At 43.1% G+C, this 18,388-nt stretch overlaps 1 protein-coding gene across 1 annotated transcript in view; it reads left to right on the top strand.

Annotated features, from left to right (window-relative positions):
• The window catches only part of LOC144827999 (fibrocystin-L-like), a 1,093,512-nt gene that overhangs the window by 606,001 nt on the left and 469,123 nt on the right, over positions 1–18,388 (top strand). Inside the window, exon 38 of the mRNA XM_078686146.1 lies at positions 13,324–13,547. Within this exon, the coding sequence (XP_078542272.1) occupies positions 13,324–13,547 (224 nt within the window). The remainder of the gene's footprint in view (positions 1–13,323; positions 13,548–18,388) is intronic.

The raw sequence follows: 18,388 nt of genomic DNA, 5'->3' as shown, positions 1-18,388 counted from the left end.
AGAATTCGCCCGGATTCATAATCAACACAGTCTCTGTGTGATTTACATTGTTTGCGAATCTTAATATCTTCCTCATGTTGTTCCAGCTTGGGTTTAAGATCTTTCTGAAATTTCTTAATAGTGTCTTGATCAGGATTTTTTGATAATTCTTCCTCCAGTAATTTAATTTCAGCTAGGATTACTTGACGGGCTTCCCATGCATATTTGATCAAGATGTTCAACATGATTCTGGAGCCATTAGCTGAATTTTCTTGCCAGTCAAGTAGCATCTGAGGATTTAATGATTCATAGGAGGGCATGATGTAAATACATAAGCCCCTTGGGACCATTTGTTTGTCCACATAGTCTTGTAGTGAGATAGCTTCCTACCATTTAGCTGTTTTGGACCTTTTTAATTTTTCCAGCCTCCTTAAATTTCGTGTTGAGTGACACGTCCATTGGGTCTCATTTCTATGCATAGTACTTGTGCCTGTGCCTGGTGCTCGTGCAAACAGAGTCGCAGCAGCCGCCCGACGTTCTGCTTCCATCTTGATGCCAATATTAAAATGTGAGTCCTTGTGTATCTGAAATATTAATACACATACGTATTGCGTGTTGCTTAGAAAATCTCGTAAAGCACTTCCCTTTGTCTGAAACTGTGGTCGTACTTCCCCTCCTCATTGGGAGGTTTCTGTTGCCGCTATTTTATTTTTTATATCTATATATATATATATAAATATATATATATATCTATATCTATATCTATAGATATCTATCTATCTATCTATATATATATATATATATATATATATATATATATATATATATATATATATATATATATATATATATATATATATATATATATATATATATATATATATATATATATATATATTACCTACTGGCGGTCGCCAGTAGGTATATATAGTTAGGATTTTTTCTCTATGGGTTTTTTGAAAATTCTATGTCTAATAACTTTGGCGTTTGTGGACGGAATTGGCTGAAATTTTCAGGAAAATGGCACATTTTGTTTCTGAGCAGCCCCTGAAAATTGGGGGGGGGGTTCGTCCAGGGGGGGTCGAGAAAAAAGGGGGGTCCCAAAACGTGTTTTTAACATTGAGTTTTCCATAGGGCGGTTGGCCTCACTTTTAGCCCGAACGGCTGAATGGATTTGCACGAAACTTGGCAAAATTGTAGGGACTGGTAGCCCGATGTGCCTTTTGTAGGTCTCAATATATGTGCTACAGTGGATTTTGAGAAATTAACGTTTAAAAAAAGATATATATCTGTAACAGCGGACCGGGCAGCGCTCCAGGACGCGTACTTTTCGCGCAACGGAGCTTTGTGAAGCGAAGCTGATTGGTTCTCCGGCGTCTGTCAACATTCCAAACAGTCCGTAGCGGCCGCCATCTTGTCTCTCGGTAGGATCGAGAGACAAGAGGAGGCCAAAGCGAAGGGGCAAATGACCATAAGGGGGAATAGTAGATCCTCGCTGACCCCCTAGGTTTGATGTGGAGGTTTTAAAAGGGCCCCGCGGGGCAAAAAAAAAAATAATAATAATAATCGAATGGCTGAATGGATTTGCACGAAACTTGGCAAAATTGTAGGGACTGGTAGCCCGATGTGCCTTTGCTAGGTCTCAATATATGTGCTTCAGTGGATTTTGAGAAATTAACGTTCAAAAAAAGATATATATCTGTAACAGCGCACCGCTTCGCGTACTTTTCGCGTTACGGAGCTTTGCGAAGCGAAGCTGATTGGCTCTCCGGTGTCTGTAAACATTCCAAACAGTACGTAGCGGCCGCCATCTTGTCTCTCGGTAGGATCGAGAGACAAGAGGAGGCCAAAGCGAAGGGGCAAATGACCATAAGGGGGCATAGTAGATCCTCGCTGACCCCCTAGGTTTGATGTGGAGGTTTTAAAAGGGCCCCGCGGGGCAAAAAAAAAAAAAATAATAATAATCGAACGGCTGAATGGATTTGCACGAAACTTGGTAAAATATTAGGGACTGGTAGCCTGATGTGCCTTTGCTAGGTCTCAATATATGTGCTTCAGTGCATTTTGAGAAATTAACGTTCAAAAACAAGATATATATCTGTAACAGCGCTCCGCTTCGCGGAGATAAAATTATATCTGTATTACCTAGCTGTTGCTAACACCAGTTAGCGACGGCTAGTAGGAGATAGCGACCATCTTGGGCCCCACTTTGCATGTGAGTGATATTTATCACTAATGACATGCAAAGTGGGCATGCCAAGATGTTAGCGACTGGAAACAGTCGCTAACATCGCTATCTCCTATTATCAACTTTTGGAAATATTCGAGATAAGCGCGAATATCTCCAAAAAGTAACAGCTGCCCTGAGCAGTTCTTAGCCATGTTATCCAATGGGAGGTGGATAACATGGCTAAGAGCATTAGCTCGGTAATGCATGAATATCGCTGAGTTTTCAGCGATATTAATGCATTGCGGTCGTTTTTTATCGTATTTGCGATAAACCTTGATAATAGCAAGGTTTATCTGCGATAATTTCTGACGGTAAAAAAATCTTTGCAATGCATCGTTAGGGATAAATATCGCTTAACTTTGGTAATATGCCCCAACGTCTGTTAACGTTCGATTCAAAGGAAATCAGGAAGTGTTGAAAAACATTGTCTGCGCCATCTTGTCTTTTTTCAAATGCCACACTTTTGTCGTGCACGGCAGCCATTTTAGATGCCTTGACCAGACCCACTCTGTGCACGCTGTCGATCCTTAGCATGGCGCCCCACCCTCGCAAGCATCTCACCCAGGCAGTGGTCACCCCCGCTCTCTGTCTTATGCATGGGTAATAAACCTCCCCCCATCTGCGCTGCTCTTCCCTGAGAATCACACCCTGTGCCCGCCCGACACCTCCCTTTCGCCCTATTCACTACCGCACCCTCTGACACTCCTTTTCCTCTGTGTCCGATTGTCCAGGCCGGTCCTAGGCTATCAGCTAGCCCTGCAGATGTAGTTTATGGCCACAGCTGTAAAGAATCACCCCTCTTCAAAGGAGTTATAGTAGATCAAGGCCCACACTCGATGAGATCCGTCACAGCAGAAGCGTTGCTATTATCTGAAAACCATCCTGTATTGTGATTGGGGAGGGGACCGAGCGTGAAGCGGAAGATTCCAGGGATGACTCTTTGTACATCAAAGTTTTTACAATTATGTGTCACATTAAAAATATATAGCACTCCGACAAAGTAGTAAGATTATAAAACTTTAATAATTTATAAATATATACAAGAAAACAAAAATAGTAATAACATATAAACATTTTTAGGGAAAAACAACGAAGTAGCGGTCGGCTGTGCGAATAGTCCCAACGCAGCACAACGTCCAGATTTCCGGCGTGGGGCGTCACGGGGGGTGGGTCATCAGTAGCAAACTGTTGTGCGAATAGTTCCAAGGCAGCAGAACGCGCCGAAATCTAGATGACACGAAAGTGATGTCTAGTAAGTTGCCACCCAGCAAATAACGGCGTGGGGCGTCGCGGGGGGTGGGTCATCAGTAGCAAACTGTTGTGCGAATAGTTCCAAGGCAGCAGAACGATGGCACCAAGGTGATGTCCAGTAAGTTGCCGCACTGGTTTTGGTATCCTACAATGCTGCTCCGAATAACGGCGTGGGGCGCCCCGGGGGAGGCGGCGTGAACGGGCCTCTCCAGGTGGAGTGTCATCTGTTGTAGTGGGGCGCCCCTTTACCGTTTCAGTTGCCATTCCGTCCGTTTTTGGTCCACTGTGTCAAAAGCCGCAATTCAGCTGAGTTGCGCCCACTCTTGCGGTGCAGCAATAGGCGGCTGTCACAGGACTCTCAAAATGGCGGCAGGCTCTTTCCTTTTTGGGCCTGGTCCACTGAAATGGCCCTGGGACACCTTGGAAATCGGACGCTTGTCTGCTAGGTCTTGGACCCCATTCTCGAAAGCGTCCCCTCCGCCTTGAGAATTCATCAAAAGTTTTGGGGGCCCCGACTCCTGCAGGCTTCTGGTGGGGAGCGGCTGCCATGATTGCTCGCGGAATGACCACGACGGAGCTACGAGATGGTGGTGCTCTCATGCTGACGCCAGTTTAGTCTGAAACATCCAGAAACAAGGTGGGGCTTTCATCGTTTGGGAAAAAAAAAAAGTTTTCATCCAATGAAAAGTGTTGTTTTTAGGTCATATGATCAAGCCTTCCATCATTAGGAAACCAAAAGTAAAATGAACCAATGAAAAGTTTTATAAACAAGTCACATGACCTGTTATGCGGCATAGGGTATAAAATGCGGAGAAAATACGTTGGCACGTGAGGCGGCGTCAGTAGCGGACCGATGTGCGAATAGGCCGAAGGCAATACAACGCGCCAAGATCCGGATGGCACCGAGGTGGTGTCCAGCAAGTTGCAGCACTGGTGTGGCCATCCTACAATGCTGAAAGTCGGCGTGGGGCGCCCCGTTGGCCTGTGAGTTTGCGTCAGTAGCGGACCGATGTGCGAATAGGCCGAAGGCAGCACAACGCGCCAAGATCCGGATGGCACCGAGGTGGTGTCTAGTAAGTTGCCGCACTGGTGTGGCCATCCAACAATGCTGAAAGTCGGCGTGGGGCACCCCGTTGGCCTGTGAGATGGCGTCAGTAGCGGACCGATGTGCGAATAGGCCGAAGGCAGCACAACGCGCCAAGATCCGGATGGCACCGAGGTGGTGTCTAGTAAGGTGCACTGGTGTGGCCATCCTACAATGCTGAAAGTCGGCGTGGGGCGCCCCGTTGGCCTGTGAGTTTGCGTCAGTAGCGGACCGATGTGCGAATAGGCCGAAGGCAGCACAACGCGCCAAGATCCGGATGGCACCGAGGTGGTGTCTAGTAAGTTGTCGCACTTCTGTGGCCATCCTACAATGTTGAAAGTCGGCGTGGGGCGCCCCGTTGGCCTGTGAGATGGCGTCAGTAGCGGACCGATGTGCGAATGGGGCCAAAGGCAGCGCAACAATATTTTCTGACTGACACCACAAGGCGCTGAGATGCCAAGATCCGGATGGCACCGAGGTGATGTCTAAGTTGCGGACTGATGTGCGAATGGGGCCAAAGGCAGCGTAACAATATTTTTTGTATGGAAGATACCACTAGGCGTTGAGATGCCAAGATTCGGATGGCACCGAGGTGATGTCTAGCAAGTTGCTGTACTGGTGTGGTCATCCTACAATGCTGAAACTCGGCGTGGGTCGCCCCATTAGCCTGTGAGATGGCGTCAGTAGCGGACCGATGTGCGAATAGGCCGAAGGCAGCACAACGCGCCAAGATCCGGATGTCACCGTGGTGGTTTCATAGTTGAGAGGCACTTCATCTGCAGTGGGGCGCCGAGATCCGGATGGCACCGAGGTGATGTCTAGCAAGTTGCTGTACTGGTGTGGTCATTCTACAATGCTGAAAGTCGGCGTGGGGCGCCCCATTAGCCTGTGAGATGGCGTCAGTAGCGGACTGATGTGCGAATGGGGCCAAAGGCAGCGCAACAATATTTTCTGAAGAGAAGACACCAAAAGGTGCTGACATTCCAAGATCCGAATGGCACCGAGGTGGTGTCTAGCAAGCTATGCAGTTGAGTTGTGTGCGCACTTGCGGCGAATAGGTCGAAGGCAGCATAACAATGTTTTTTGAATAGAAGACACCACAAGGCGTTGAGATTCGGTTACCACCGAGGTGATGTCTAGCAAGTTGCCGCACTGGTGTGGCCATCCTACAATACTGCTCCGAATAACGGCGTGGGGTGCCCGAAGGGGGGGGGAGCCGGCGTGAATGGGCCTTCCTAGGTGGAGGCTCGTCTGCTGTAGTGGGGCGCCCCTTTACCGTTTCAGTTGCCATTCAGCTGAGTTTCGGCTGCTCTTGATGCTACAGCGACAGGCGGCTGCAAAAGGACTCTCAAAATGGCGGCCTGTTCTTTGGATTTGGGCCTGGTCCACTAAAATGGCCCTGGGACACCTTAGAACTCGGACGCTCGATTTTTTTTTCCTTTCCTGTACATGCAAAAAAAGGTAAATGCCCGGTACGTTACACGCTTCATCTGCCACGATGAACTCTCCAGAGGAACCGAAAAAAAATATAGTTGTGGTAACTATACCATGCATCGTCATATGGAGAGGTGGCACCAATTAATTATAGTGCTGCATAAAAGAGAGATTTGGAGGAGAACCCCTGACCTGCTAGTACATTCATCAAAGAAGTGGCACTGAGAGCTTCAGAGGCAAGGGAAACGGTCCCAAATATTTAGAAGAACTTTGGAAAGATTAAAATGACATGTTTAGATTGTGGCAAATTAATTTCATGTGGACAGATGAGTGTTACTCTAATAAATACAGCATATGAACATCATCATAGTCGATGGTTGGTAGAGACATTTTGACTATATCCTGGACCTGCCCGTCCTCGCCCAAAATGGCGCCGGAATAAATGGGACTCGTAACTCCTTGTTGTGTACTGGTTGCAGAACCTTGAAATCACGAGATACGTATGCAGTTTTGAAGCACATGGCGGGCGGGGACGAGAATTGATTGAATATTTCGACATCCCTATTGATATTAAGTTCTGATGTGTTATTGATTACTGTACTGTTGAAAGATCGAATTAACGTCACCCATGGTACTTGCCCGCAAATGTATATCTAGATAATTTTATTGTAACTGGCCCTGTCGTATTTTAATTATAAAATGTACGTCCACCGATTCCGTAACTGTTAGACACCTTAGTTCTTGCAACCTAATGGCCCGCCCGTTACGTTCCTCTACAGTGTAAATGTCTATTCATCATATACGATTACAGTTTGCTCTGTGGCAGGCCCACGTGGTTATAGGCTCGTATTTGTATAATGAAATTTTCACAATAAAGGTTTTTAAAAGAAAACATGGTAGTAGTATATACATTGGTAAAGTTTTTAATAATAGTGACTGTTTTAGAATCATTAAAAGGCAAGTGAAATAAAGCAGACCAATTACATGAAGGGTAAAAGGTATAATACGAAGGAACGCAGTAAAGATAAATGGTCAAGGGCTGTTGTGTTTTCTATTCCTGCAACATAAAGTGATCGATAAGAATCTCATATTCAGGCGTATCGGCAACTAAGACAGCAGGTCGACCCTCTTTTGCTCAACGGCTCCGTCATGGGACGAAGAAACGCTCTTTTTCTCGAAAAAAGAATATATTTTACTTGCAGGACAGTTGTAAAATTTCCGGGAAAGTACATTAGCCTGGAACATTATAACATATATTTAAGAAAAAATAATGTTCGGAAGTAATGAAAAGCGTAATTTTTAGGTCATATGACCAAGCCTTTCATCATTACAATAAGAAAAGTAAAATGAACCAATGAAAAGTTTTATTAACAAGTCACATGACTTGTTATGCTTACGTTACGCGCTGCGCGCCCCGGATGACTTCCGGATGCGCTAACGCGGCGCGTCATATGACGCATTACGCGACAACGCAGGTACAGAATATAGTCAAAATGTCTCCACCAACCAGCGGTCGGAACACAACCCCTTTCAGCAGGCTAAATAGTTCTGTTAAATGACAACAGAAGGGACAGGCAACAAGAACCATCAGTCAAAGAGGGGAGGGCTAGTTCTTCTCTACCGGGTTACATTGGGGCGCTCCCGGAACTGATCGAATTGGTAGTCTACAGTGTTTCTGGATGTTTCAGACTGAAGCTGGGGTTAGCATGAGAGCAGCACCATTTCGTAGCTCCGTCGTGGTCATTCCGCAACCAATCATGGCAGCCGTTCTTTATCGTTATTTTGGGCGGGGTGGGTGGCGGAGCCGAGCTGTTTTGCAGCCATCATTGTGTGGAGTTCAGTTCATCTCACTAGTTTTGTATTTGTCATGAGGGGTTGTTCCTAATGTTTCTATTTTAGCGAGGTCAAAAAGAGATCCCATTAGTGGCCTACTGATTTTGCTCGATTCCTTTTCTTTTTTTTTACACGATTTTTCGTTATCTGCAAAGACTAAACAGAGTATTGCGACTCTGTGTTTGTTTGTAAATAGAGAATGAACCAAAGAGAACTAATTCTAAAACAGTAAATACTTGGATAACAATCAATCAAATGGAGAGAGAAACAGGCACGACGGATTACAACGGGGGCAAAGGCCTGCGTTAACTACCTTTCACTATCTGCAAAGAGAGAGTACTCCTAATAGAAATGAGGGGGGGGGGCACCATTCAAAGCAGATCAGTGTGCATAAACACGAAAATGTTTTCACTTACCACGTACTTGACATTCGACAGCTTATGATATTTGCTATTAAAAAACCATTGAAATTCACTGAAAAAACCGTAGGTTATAGACCATATATAGTTAGGAATTAGCATTTACAAAACCTTGAAAATTCACTGAAAAAACCATAGGTTATAGACCATATATAGTTAGGAATTAGCATTTAAAAAACCTTATTTTACTCACACAAAACCATTGAAATTCCATATATAGTTAGTTGCACTAACTATATATCGCGCACCCGCAATCCACTGCTGATCATGTCACATATTACATCATTCATGACATGGTCAGTGACATCACTGATGACATCACTGATGACATCTCAAATGACATCACTGATGACATCACTGATGACATCTCATTTGACATCATTCTTGTGCTAATACGATAAACCTCTTCAGACTCTAATATAACCTTAGATACACTCAGTGTATACAGACACTCACACACTGCCACTCATCCATGGAGTTACTCACACACCCAGTCAGTCATGCAAAGAAACAATCTCACCTCCATTTCTTCAACTATACAGTTAAACACACCTTACTTATTGAAACATATACTAACACATATTTACTCTCTTATACAATCCCTGATACAAGTTCACAATGATCGATACAACCACTCACTCATTCAGTGGCTCTCATGCACAGTTATTTATATATGCCAACTCTCACATGTACTGTGTTTTACATATGTACTTACTATGACATGTAGCATTGAGATATCCATTCACTCATCAATACACTCATGCACACAGTCAACTGCCCATGTAGCTGTTTCCACATGCACTCTTGAACTCATACACCTAGTGAATAAACTGCTCACACATCTATGCATAGAGTCACACACCTTCCAGCCACCCCCACACAAACTCAATCTCCCATAGAAATACTTGGGCAACCAATTAATAACACATATAGCCTCTCGTATAGCTAATGATCAACACATGCAGCAGTTTACAGAACAACAGACATAATGATGCACAAATTAAGACAGTTTAGTCACTAACCCATGCATTCAGTGAGACACATTTAATCACTCACTCATACAGTCAGTCACGCACCTACTAAATCCTTCATCCAGACACTTATACATCCACTCATTCTTCAATATGTAAGACATATTTTAACTTTACAGAAACATACAGTCACTGGATGTTGTCATCAGTGATATCATCAGTGATGTCATTTGAGATGTCATCAGTGATGTCATCAGTGATGTCATTTGAGATGTCATCAGTGATGTCATCAGTGATGTCATTTGAGATGTCATCAGTGATGTCATCAGTGATGTCACTGACCATGTCATGAATGATGTAATATGTGACATGATCAGCAGTGGATTGCGGGTGCGCGATATATAGTTAGTGCAACTAACTATATATGGAATTTCAATGGTTTTGTGTGAGTAAAATAAGGTTTTTTAAATGCTAATTCCTAACTATATATGGTCTATAACCTATGGTTTTTTCAGTGAATTTTCAAGGTTTTGTAAATGCTAATTCCTAACTATATATGGTCTATAACCTATGGTTTTTTCAGTGAATATATATATATATATATATATTAACCAAACAAGGTTGCCCATTTGAAGACGCCACACAAGGGAGAGCTTTCTCCTTCTTTATTAAGGATTGCAGGTAAGTTTACAATGCACATCGCCCTATGAGGTGAAAAGCCTGACGCGCTTCGAACGTAGATCGTTCTTGTTCACAGGCACCATGTAACCGCAACCGACAGTTGCGTTGTTTTAAATGTCCGCTTTTGATGTGTAAATTCCGCCCCAGTGGGCGTCAGCAACCAAGTGCTTCTGGTACTTGCAGTTTTCTAAAACAACGATCTTCTCCAGTGAGCGCTGTTGGTTTTGGCAATTAAATTAAAACAGTATTTCCCCAGTGGGTTAGGGAAGAAGTGCAAGAGAAAACTTCCAGCTTTTACAAGTCCTTAATGCGGTCTCTCCCGTTCCAAAAGCGTGACCTCAGTGGGTCACAGCTAGGATCCGCCAAGGCAGACGGGTGTCTTCACGACCGGACTGGCCGCCATTACATCAATCAAACAAGGTTGCCCATTTGAAGACGCCACACAAGGGAGAGCTTTCTCCTTCTTTATTAAGGATTGCAGGTAAGTTTACAATGCACCTCGCCCTATGAGGTGAAAAGCCTGACGCGTTTCGAACGTAGATCATTCTTGTTCACAGGCACCATGTAACTGCAACCGACAGCTGCGTTGTTTTAAATGTCCGCTTTTGATGTGTAAATCCCGCCCCAGTGTGCGTCAGCAACCAAGTGCTTCTGGTACTTGCAGTTTTCTAAAACAACGATCTTCTCCAGTGAGCGCTGTTGGTTTTGGCAATTAAAACAGTATTTCCCCAGTGGGTTAGGGAAGAAGTGCAAGAGAAAACATCCAGCTTTTACAAGTCCTTAATGCGGTCTCTCCCGTTCCAAAAGCGTGACCTCAGTGGGTCACAGCTAGGAGCGCCACAGCAGAGGGGTGTCTTCGCAACCGGACTGGCCGCCATTACATCAATCAAACAAGGTTGCCCATTTGAAGACGCCACACAAGGGAGAGCTTTCTCCTTCTTTATTAAGGATTGCAGGTAAGTTTACAATGCACCTCGCCCTATGAGGTGAAAAGCCTGACGCGTTTCGAACATAGATCGTTCTTGTTCACAGGCACCATGTAACCGTAACCGACAGCTGCGTTGTTTTAAATGTCCGCTTTTGATGTGTAAATCCCGCCCCAGTGGGCGTCAGCAACCAAGTGCTTCTGGTACTTGCAGTGTTCTAAAACAACGATCTTCTCCAGTGAGCGCTATTGGTTTTGGCAATTAAAACAGTATTTCCCCAGTGGGTTAGGGAAGATGTGCAAGAGAAAACTTCCAGCTTTTACAAGTCCTTAATGCGGTCTCTCCCGTTCCAAAAGCGTGGCCTCAGTGGGTCACAGCTAGGATCCGCCACAGCAGAGGGGTGTCTTCGCGACCAGACTGGCCGCCATTAGATCAATCAAACAAGGTTGCCCATTTGAAGACGCCACACAAGGGAGAGCTTTCTCCTTCTTTATTAAGGATTGCAGGTAAGTTTACAATGCACCTCGCCCTATGAGGTGAAAAGCCTGACTCGTTTCGAACGTAGATCGTTCTTGTTCACAGGCACCATGTAACTGCAACCGACAGCTTCGTTGTTTTAGATGTCCGCTTTTGATGTGTAAATCCCGCCCCAGTGGGCGTCAGCAACCATGTTAACAGTCAATTATTAATAAATTAATACTAAATTAATTCCAACAATTATCACTATAAAATCTAACTTAATGAAATACTAATACATAAACAAAATTATAATTAAATTACTTCCCACCCTATTCCCCTATAAACCCAAAACCTGCTACAGAACAAAAAAACGCACATTGTTAATAAAATAAAATTAACAACTACTAAAAATGTAACACATATATTAAAAAACAAAAGCAGTTCTAATACAAAAAAATAGATCACATACTTTTAAAATACATACTAAAATACATAACACTAATTAAAACATTGATATTCTAAACAACTATGGGCCAGATTAGGATCGGGGTGAATCTGCATCCTCCGGGCCGGCGGAAGCCACCGACGGCCCAGAGGATGCGGATTCACCGCTGCGGAAACAGAAAAGACCCCCCGCCAGATTAGGATGCCTGGGGGAGGGGGTCATGTTTCCGTCCGCCGCTTTTCCGCAGCGGTCGCCTTCCGACCGCGGCGAAAAAGCTCTAGTATGGTGGCGGTGTCTATCAGACACCACCAGCCATATTAGGATGCCGGCGGAGACATGCTTTTCGACGGCGGGTTTTCCACCGTAGAATAGCATGTGGACATTGGTGTTTGGGGGCCCGTTGTGGGCCCCCAGGGGTGTTGGGGGTAGGGGTAGGGGGTGCACATGGGTGGTACCTATGGTACCCCCCAACATTTACATGCACAAACCGGCAGGCACCGCGCGGTGCCTGCCGCTTTGTGCATGTAAATGTAAAGCATGCAGTTTTAACATTGCGGCGGGTGCTGCTTGAAGCAGCACCCGCCGCAATGTTAAACATACGGGTGGCGGTCACTTCCTAATTTGCACGGAGGGACCGCCGCTGCCCCTGCGGATGGTCCCTCCACTTCTGGGGTGGCGTCCGTCCGCCATCCTAATCGGCCCCTATATTTTTGCAAACAATATTAATAACTTTGATGTTTTCAAAAATGATATTTCTTACATGCAAGTCGATATTCTTGACCACGATATTCTTGCAGTCAATATTTCTGTATCACGATATTTCCAACTCAATATTTGTGTATCTCGACTTTTAAAACTCGGTATTCTGTCTCTGCACCAGAAGAAATGGATACCATGGCTCATGAATAGTAATGAGATGTGTGGCTACTGAAGAACATTTAGTGAGATATGTTGAGTTTAAAACATTCAATCTTTTAAAGATGTATTTGGTAAATCAGTTTAATGGTAAAGTTCGCTATACCAGTTTCTCTCTGGCAGTGAAAATCTACTGCCATTTCACAATTCAATGAGATATACTTACTGAAAATAGCGGGCCAAAAATAAGGTAAACTTCTACTACTCATAACAGTACTACTACTCATAACAGCTTTAAACATCAGAACAGGTACCACAGTGCTGGCTGTGTGTTGTCAGTAGACATAATGACGTGACGAGATGACATATAACATCACCAGGGAGTTGTGTCTGAAACACAAACTCTGCCTCTTGCTACAGAGATTGCACTGTGTGACTTAATGGATGGTACTGTATTGTTGTAATCAGTAGTGTATTTTCGTTCAGCAAGATGGCATTTACTAACGGCTCAAGTTGCATACAAACATGTATTCCAGCAGTTTTCTACCTGTTTTGCACAGTATTTTCCATTGGTGCAAGTAGATACCAGTGGACCCAAATTTCATACTTCGAACAGCTAGACTTACCTGAGGTGCTGCTGAGATTACCCACAGAGGAGTAGCAAATAAGGATTTCTCTAAACGTTTAGTTTCACTTCATGCTTCAAGTCCAATGTAATCATTCAGCATTTAAGCCAAGGTATTTTATTCTCCTCAGCTCTGGCCCCAGCTGACAGTCAACGATCAGCAGAAGACTGCAGAGCCCAGGAACCTGAATGCAGTCAGCTCCTGAATGGAAATTCAAGTGAAAATGTCATATTTTTCGAGTTTTCAAATTGCTACTCTGCTTCCATCACCGGCATCACTCCATCCAGTGGCACAGTCTTAGATCCAATAACAATCACAGGAAGTGGCTTCAGTAATATTTCCTGTGCCAATGAGGTAAGCAACATCTGAAGACACACAGCTTTTTTTTTATTTTAAGGTAGAGCTTCCTTACCCAGAAACTTTAAATGAAGGTCACAAGTAGTCTAAAATGTGTAGTTTTTATGGTACTGTCATTTTAAAGATATGTGGGACTTTGAAGATTTCAGTTCATTTGGCTGAATGCTTTGGTACAAGAGAAGAAATAGGAAGAATACTAAACATTTGGTGGAATAACATAAACAAATCTTAAGTTTGCAATAAATCTAGAGGTAACTAAACTACAGGGGGCACAAGGTGTCGCAAACAGAGAATTATGCCTTTTGCGACCGCTAAAACGGCTTGTGCAATGTACTAACCCTAGTTTGCAAGTTGATCACCTATTTCTGAATCGCAAAATAGGGGTTGTGAGTCCCTATTAAGAAAGGGCGAGCTGAGGACATCACTTCCTAATAGCGAGTCGCAAAGGCATGTACCACTGTTTTTTAGAAGAGAATGTTGTCGCAATACAATCACTGTTTACTGCCTAGTTCAAGTAGGCGGTAAGCCCGTCACAAACCGGAATGACTCACCAGGGGACTCCTTCCCCTTTCTGACTGGCAGTGAAAACATTTTTTTACGACCAAGCAGTGGTCCAATGGGCCAATGCCTACTTCTCGTTTTTCTTTTTGAAATGCCCCCCATTGGCCTTCCAGGAAAATGGTCAGCATCTAAAAAAAAGGTGGCTATATTTAAAAGCAAACACAGACATGGTGGTCTGTTGTTCCCAGCAGGCCACCATCCCTGTGTTATTTCCGATTCCCAATGGGTTGAAAATTGGGACTTGCCTCACGAAAATTGGTGCGGCAGGTCCATTTGGGATCCCTAATGTGTCTGAGACAGTTTAGTACATTTCATTTTGCGAGTCCCTCTTTGTGAGTCACACAAAATTGCAATCAGGGACTCGCAAAATAAGATAGTCATACATGCAGCCCCTAGAAATCACCAAATTTGTTGAAAGGGAAAAACGGGGTGAACCCATCTCAGTACAGAACTTAGTCAATGCTTTTCCAGGGAAATGTGGAGTCATTTGTCCTTAATATAAGAGAATATTTCAGGAAATGGTGTAGCAGTGTATTTCTACGAGTGAACTGTTGAACAAAAGACTAGAGTGGTCTAGAATAATAAGGTATAGTACAAGAGGAAGCTAACTCCTTAAATTAACCCCTTCGCTGCGGCGGCAATTCCGCCGCAGCGCTAGGGCGTAGGGGGGGCCGAGCGGCGCTCGCATGCTCGTGACGGAGCAGCTCCGTCACGAGCCGCGGTTGCACTGTGCTCATGCCGGAGCGGTTCCGTCATGGCCCCGTCTGCTCAATGGGACATCCAGCGCAGGAGCGGAATTCGCGCTGCGCAGGTGCGCCGAGCGGGCCATGACGGAACCGCTCCGTCATGAGCACAGCTCAACCGAGGCTCATGACGGAGCAGCTCCGTCATGAGCATGGAAGGAGTTAAGTGAAGAGGGAGGCAAAGAATGCTGCTGTGAGAGGGTGGGTTACTGCTGATATAGCAGCATTGGTATGCAACACAAAGTAGTCAAAGTGAGAGGAGGAAAACATACTTTCAGATATCAACACTATTTGGCTGCTAACATGATCCTACGGATGCAATTGTGACAATGCCATTCTTAAATGCCCCAGAAAAAAGATCACCGTAAAAGGCATTGCATATCCATTGCTCTGAAGCAGAGCTTTTAGGTGCTATGAAAATAAAATAAAAATGCTCTGCCTCTGCATATCAGTATTAAAATATTATTAGTATGTTGCAAATGTCGCTAACAGTGATGTTGTCAAATTTGTCTTCTGCTGTTGTCTCCCCCACCAGCATTAACACCACTGACATCAATGGCAGAACTAGAAAAGTGTGAACCAGGGTCAATTAAAGTTATACTGAATACTTTTGTAGGCTATTGGCCATGTCCCACATTCACTCAACCAAGGTAAACAGGTTTCCTCTGGGATTTTTTGGTGACCTGTAGCAATTCAGGAACAACAAGGCTCTTGTCAGAGAATATGTAAGGATTCCTATGTGTAACAGGACATCTAAACAAGAATGTAGAGTAGAATTTAATTGTTGTAACCATTTTTAGAATAGTGGTGATACCTATGTAAGTAAACCTCTGTTAAAAGTTAGGAATAGTACTGAATTGTCAAACGTTATAGCAAAATCAAAAGTAAAAGGTGAGAAAAGTAAAAGCAGAAACAATTACTTCCTTCATTTGAAAAATATGCTAGAAAGTAACAGTAGAATAAGAATCTTTATTGAAGGGCAAGCACACAGCCATAGGAACACTTTACACAAGCAGACATGCTGATTTAAGTCACACTGCTCCTCTAAGGGGGACAGTGTAGGAAAAATACAAAAAGTTTTCAAAGTACTTCTGATCCTCAGACAAATAAGACTGTGGTTTAAATTTCTCACCTCCCTTAGCAAAATAGTTGGGGAGCACCCCACAACCTCTCAAATCTTCTTCCAAACCCTGCACAGTTCAGCCAGTGCTTCTTTCAGGACAGCAAAACTTCTCTTATCTTCAAAGGCCCCTTAAAATCCAAACTCACATGTTTTCAAGACACAAGTTATTACACCTGGTCCAGTAGGTTAATGATTCTCTGAGGTCCTCAAATCCCCCTTATCTGGGCCCTTTACAGACTTCAAATGCATAGATCTTGAAGGAGACTCTTTTTGGAAAATAGTTTTCCCAGAAGAGACATGCCCTCAACTAAGTGCTTACAAATTAAGGAAATTAATTCACCCAGTTTTTGGAAACATTCTGGACTCAGCGCTTCAGATGAGAAGTATAGATCAATTGTCTGAAGTTCCCATGTAAAGCAGTAGAAAATATTGTAACAGGCAGAGATGTGGCCTCCTTTGTGGTCATACTAGCATTTGAAGTGCTGGTGAGCCTATTAGGAGGTATTATAAGAGGAGTCAGCATACCACTGATAGAAAATCCAATCCTGTTCTGTAATAAGATTATATGGATCCCAAGTCACATTGTAGACTACAGATTTGCAGTTTCTTTGCCAGTGATAGCAACACTTTTTTATGGTACTTTGTAACATAGATACCAAAGTGGCACAGGAGAGCATTGAAATAAGAGTGCCATTCTCAGCAAAGGTTTTTATTAATAAGTTTACGCCAGTCAAGTTCAGAAAGATTCTATACCAATTTGCATGCACTACCTCAAGAATGCTTGCTGGACAGAAGGGCTGAGTCTTGGAAAGCCCAACTCACTAAAATAACCCATTGTGAACTACTCCATTCAGGCACAAATGGCCATCATCTGCTCATAGAAAATGTGGCTCCCCTAATAATGACATGTGTAGTCGTCCTTGATGTATGAGACCCAGATGCTTTCTAAGAACACTGACAAACAGGGTGAGTTGAAACTGGGATTTAAGGCAAATGAGCGATGCAAATATGAAATGGCTTCAACTCAAGTGTAGTTGGGTCTCTGAAGCAGCGTCAGATACACAAACAATATCCTAAGTCTCAAACTGTACAAGATTAGATTTAATAGGTCAAATATGAAGCCAGATTTTAACATATCAGTGTTAGAAATGGGGTTTATGGTTGGCCTAGATATGCATCTAAGCCAGGCAGAACCCACCACTCCAGTCCGGGCAAGGAAGTTACACACCAAAGTTAACCTGTGCTCACCCTCTAGCATTTAGGCTTATCATCAGAGGGAATGCGTAAAGCATTTGTGCAACACACTCATACAGTAATACAATCAATACACCATAAAAGAGACTCCACGCAGGATTATATAAATATATAGTATATTGTGCATAAAACAAGACCATAATGACCTGACTCATAAATACTGTGCATGTAATGCAATTACACAGATAGTACTAATCATTCTGGACAATGTACGGCAAAAATGACATGTATCTGTGAAGACTGTGGGCATGAAATACAGCAGTCAAGCACATACACAAGAATCTCTGCCCTCCTATCAGCAGGGTTACGGTTATCCCTGTGGGCCTAATGGAAAACGAGTTGCTTTGCAACATTCACAGTTGTCACATATCACAGTGAATACTGTCTTCCAACTAGAAACACCATGCTGAAATAATGCTTGGTATGTTTCTAACAATAAAGTCATTACTGATGGTACACAAGCAGATTCTCTTGCTAGTAGATTGTGACCTTTTTTTACTGTAAAGTGATTCTAGATTAGTCACCCTAACTATCATACTTTTCTGAATATTCCTGTACAAAGAGTTTTCAACGTAATACTTAATTATATTTAATGCTCCCTGTTTTCCGTTTTTACTGATTTTTACAGATAAATACAGACAGTAAATCATTTATTTTCTTGTCTGTATTTATTTTTAAATGTGGATAAAAACGGAAATTGGGTGCTTTTTTGAGTGATTCTAAATACACTTTGCCATGACTGCCAGGCCAATAACTGTGTGGAATGATGGGTAAGAGGGTTTAAAAAAAGGAATTTTAGTAAAGAGGTTTAAGCAGCAGTAGATATACACTAGGCTGATACTGAAATGTGCATATTTTTATAGAAGTGCATTGATTTATTTTCTGTACGTGTTTATATCACTGAAACCTGGCAGGCATTCAAGCATGACTGCATATTTATTGGTTAAATAAATGCAGAAATATATCAGTTTCAGCTTTATTTTTTTCACAAAATCTATAATAAATATGGATAAATACAGATAAAGTTGATAAAAAAATAAATATGGATGAATACAGACAGAAATGTAAAAAAAAAAATATCATAAAACCAAAAGCCCTAATTATATTGGTGAATAAATCCAATTGTACAGTTCAATTTATAAACTGTCTCTTAGTGT

This window comes from Lissotriton helveticus, chromosome 4_1 (genome assembly GCF_964261635.1).
Source record: "Lissotriton helveticus chromosome 4_1, aLisHel1.1, whole genome shotgun sequence".
Taxonomy (NCBI): domain Eukaryota; kingdom Metazoa; phylum Chordata; class Amphibia; order Caudata; family Salamandridae; genus Lissotriton; species Lissotriton helveticus.
This window is presented reverse-complemented; position numbering and strand designations above follow the sequence as displayed.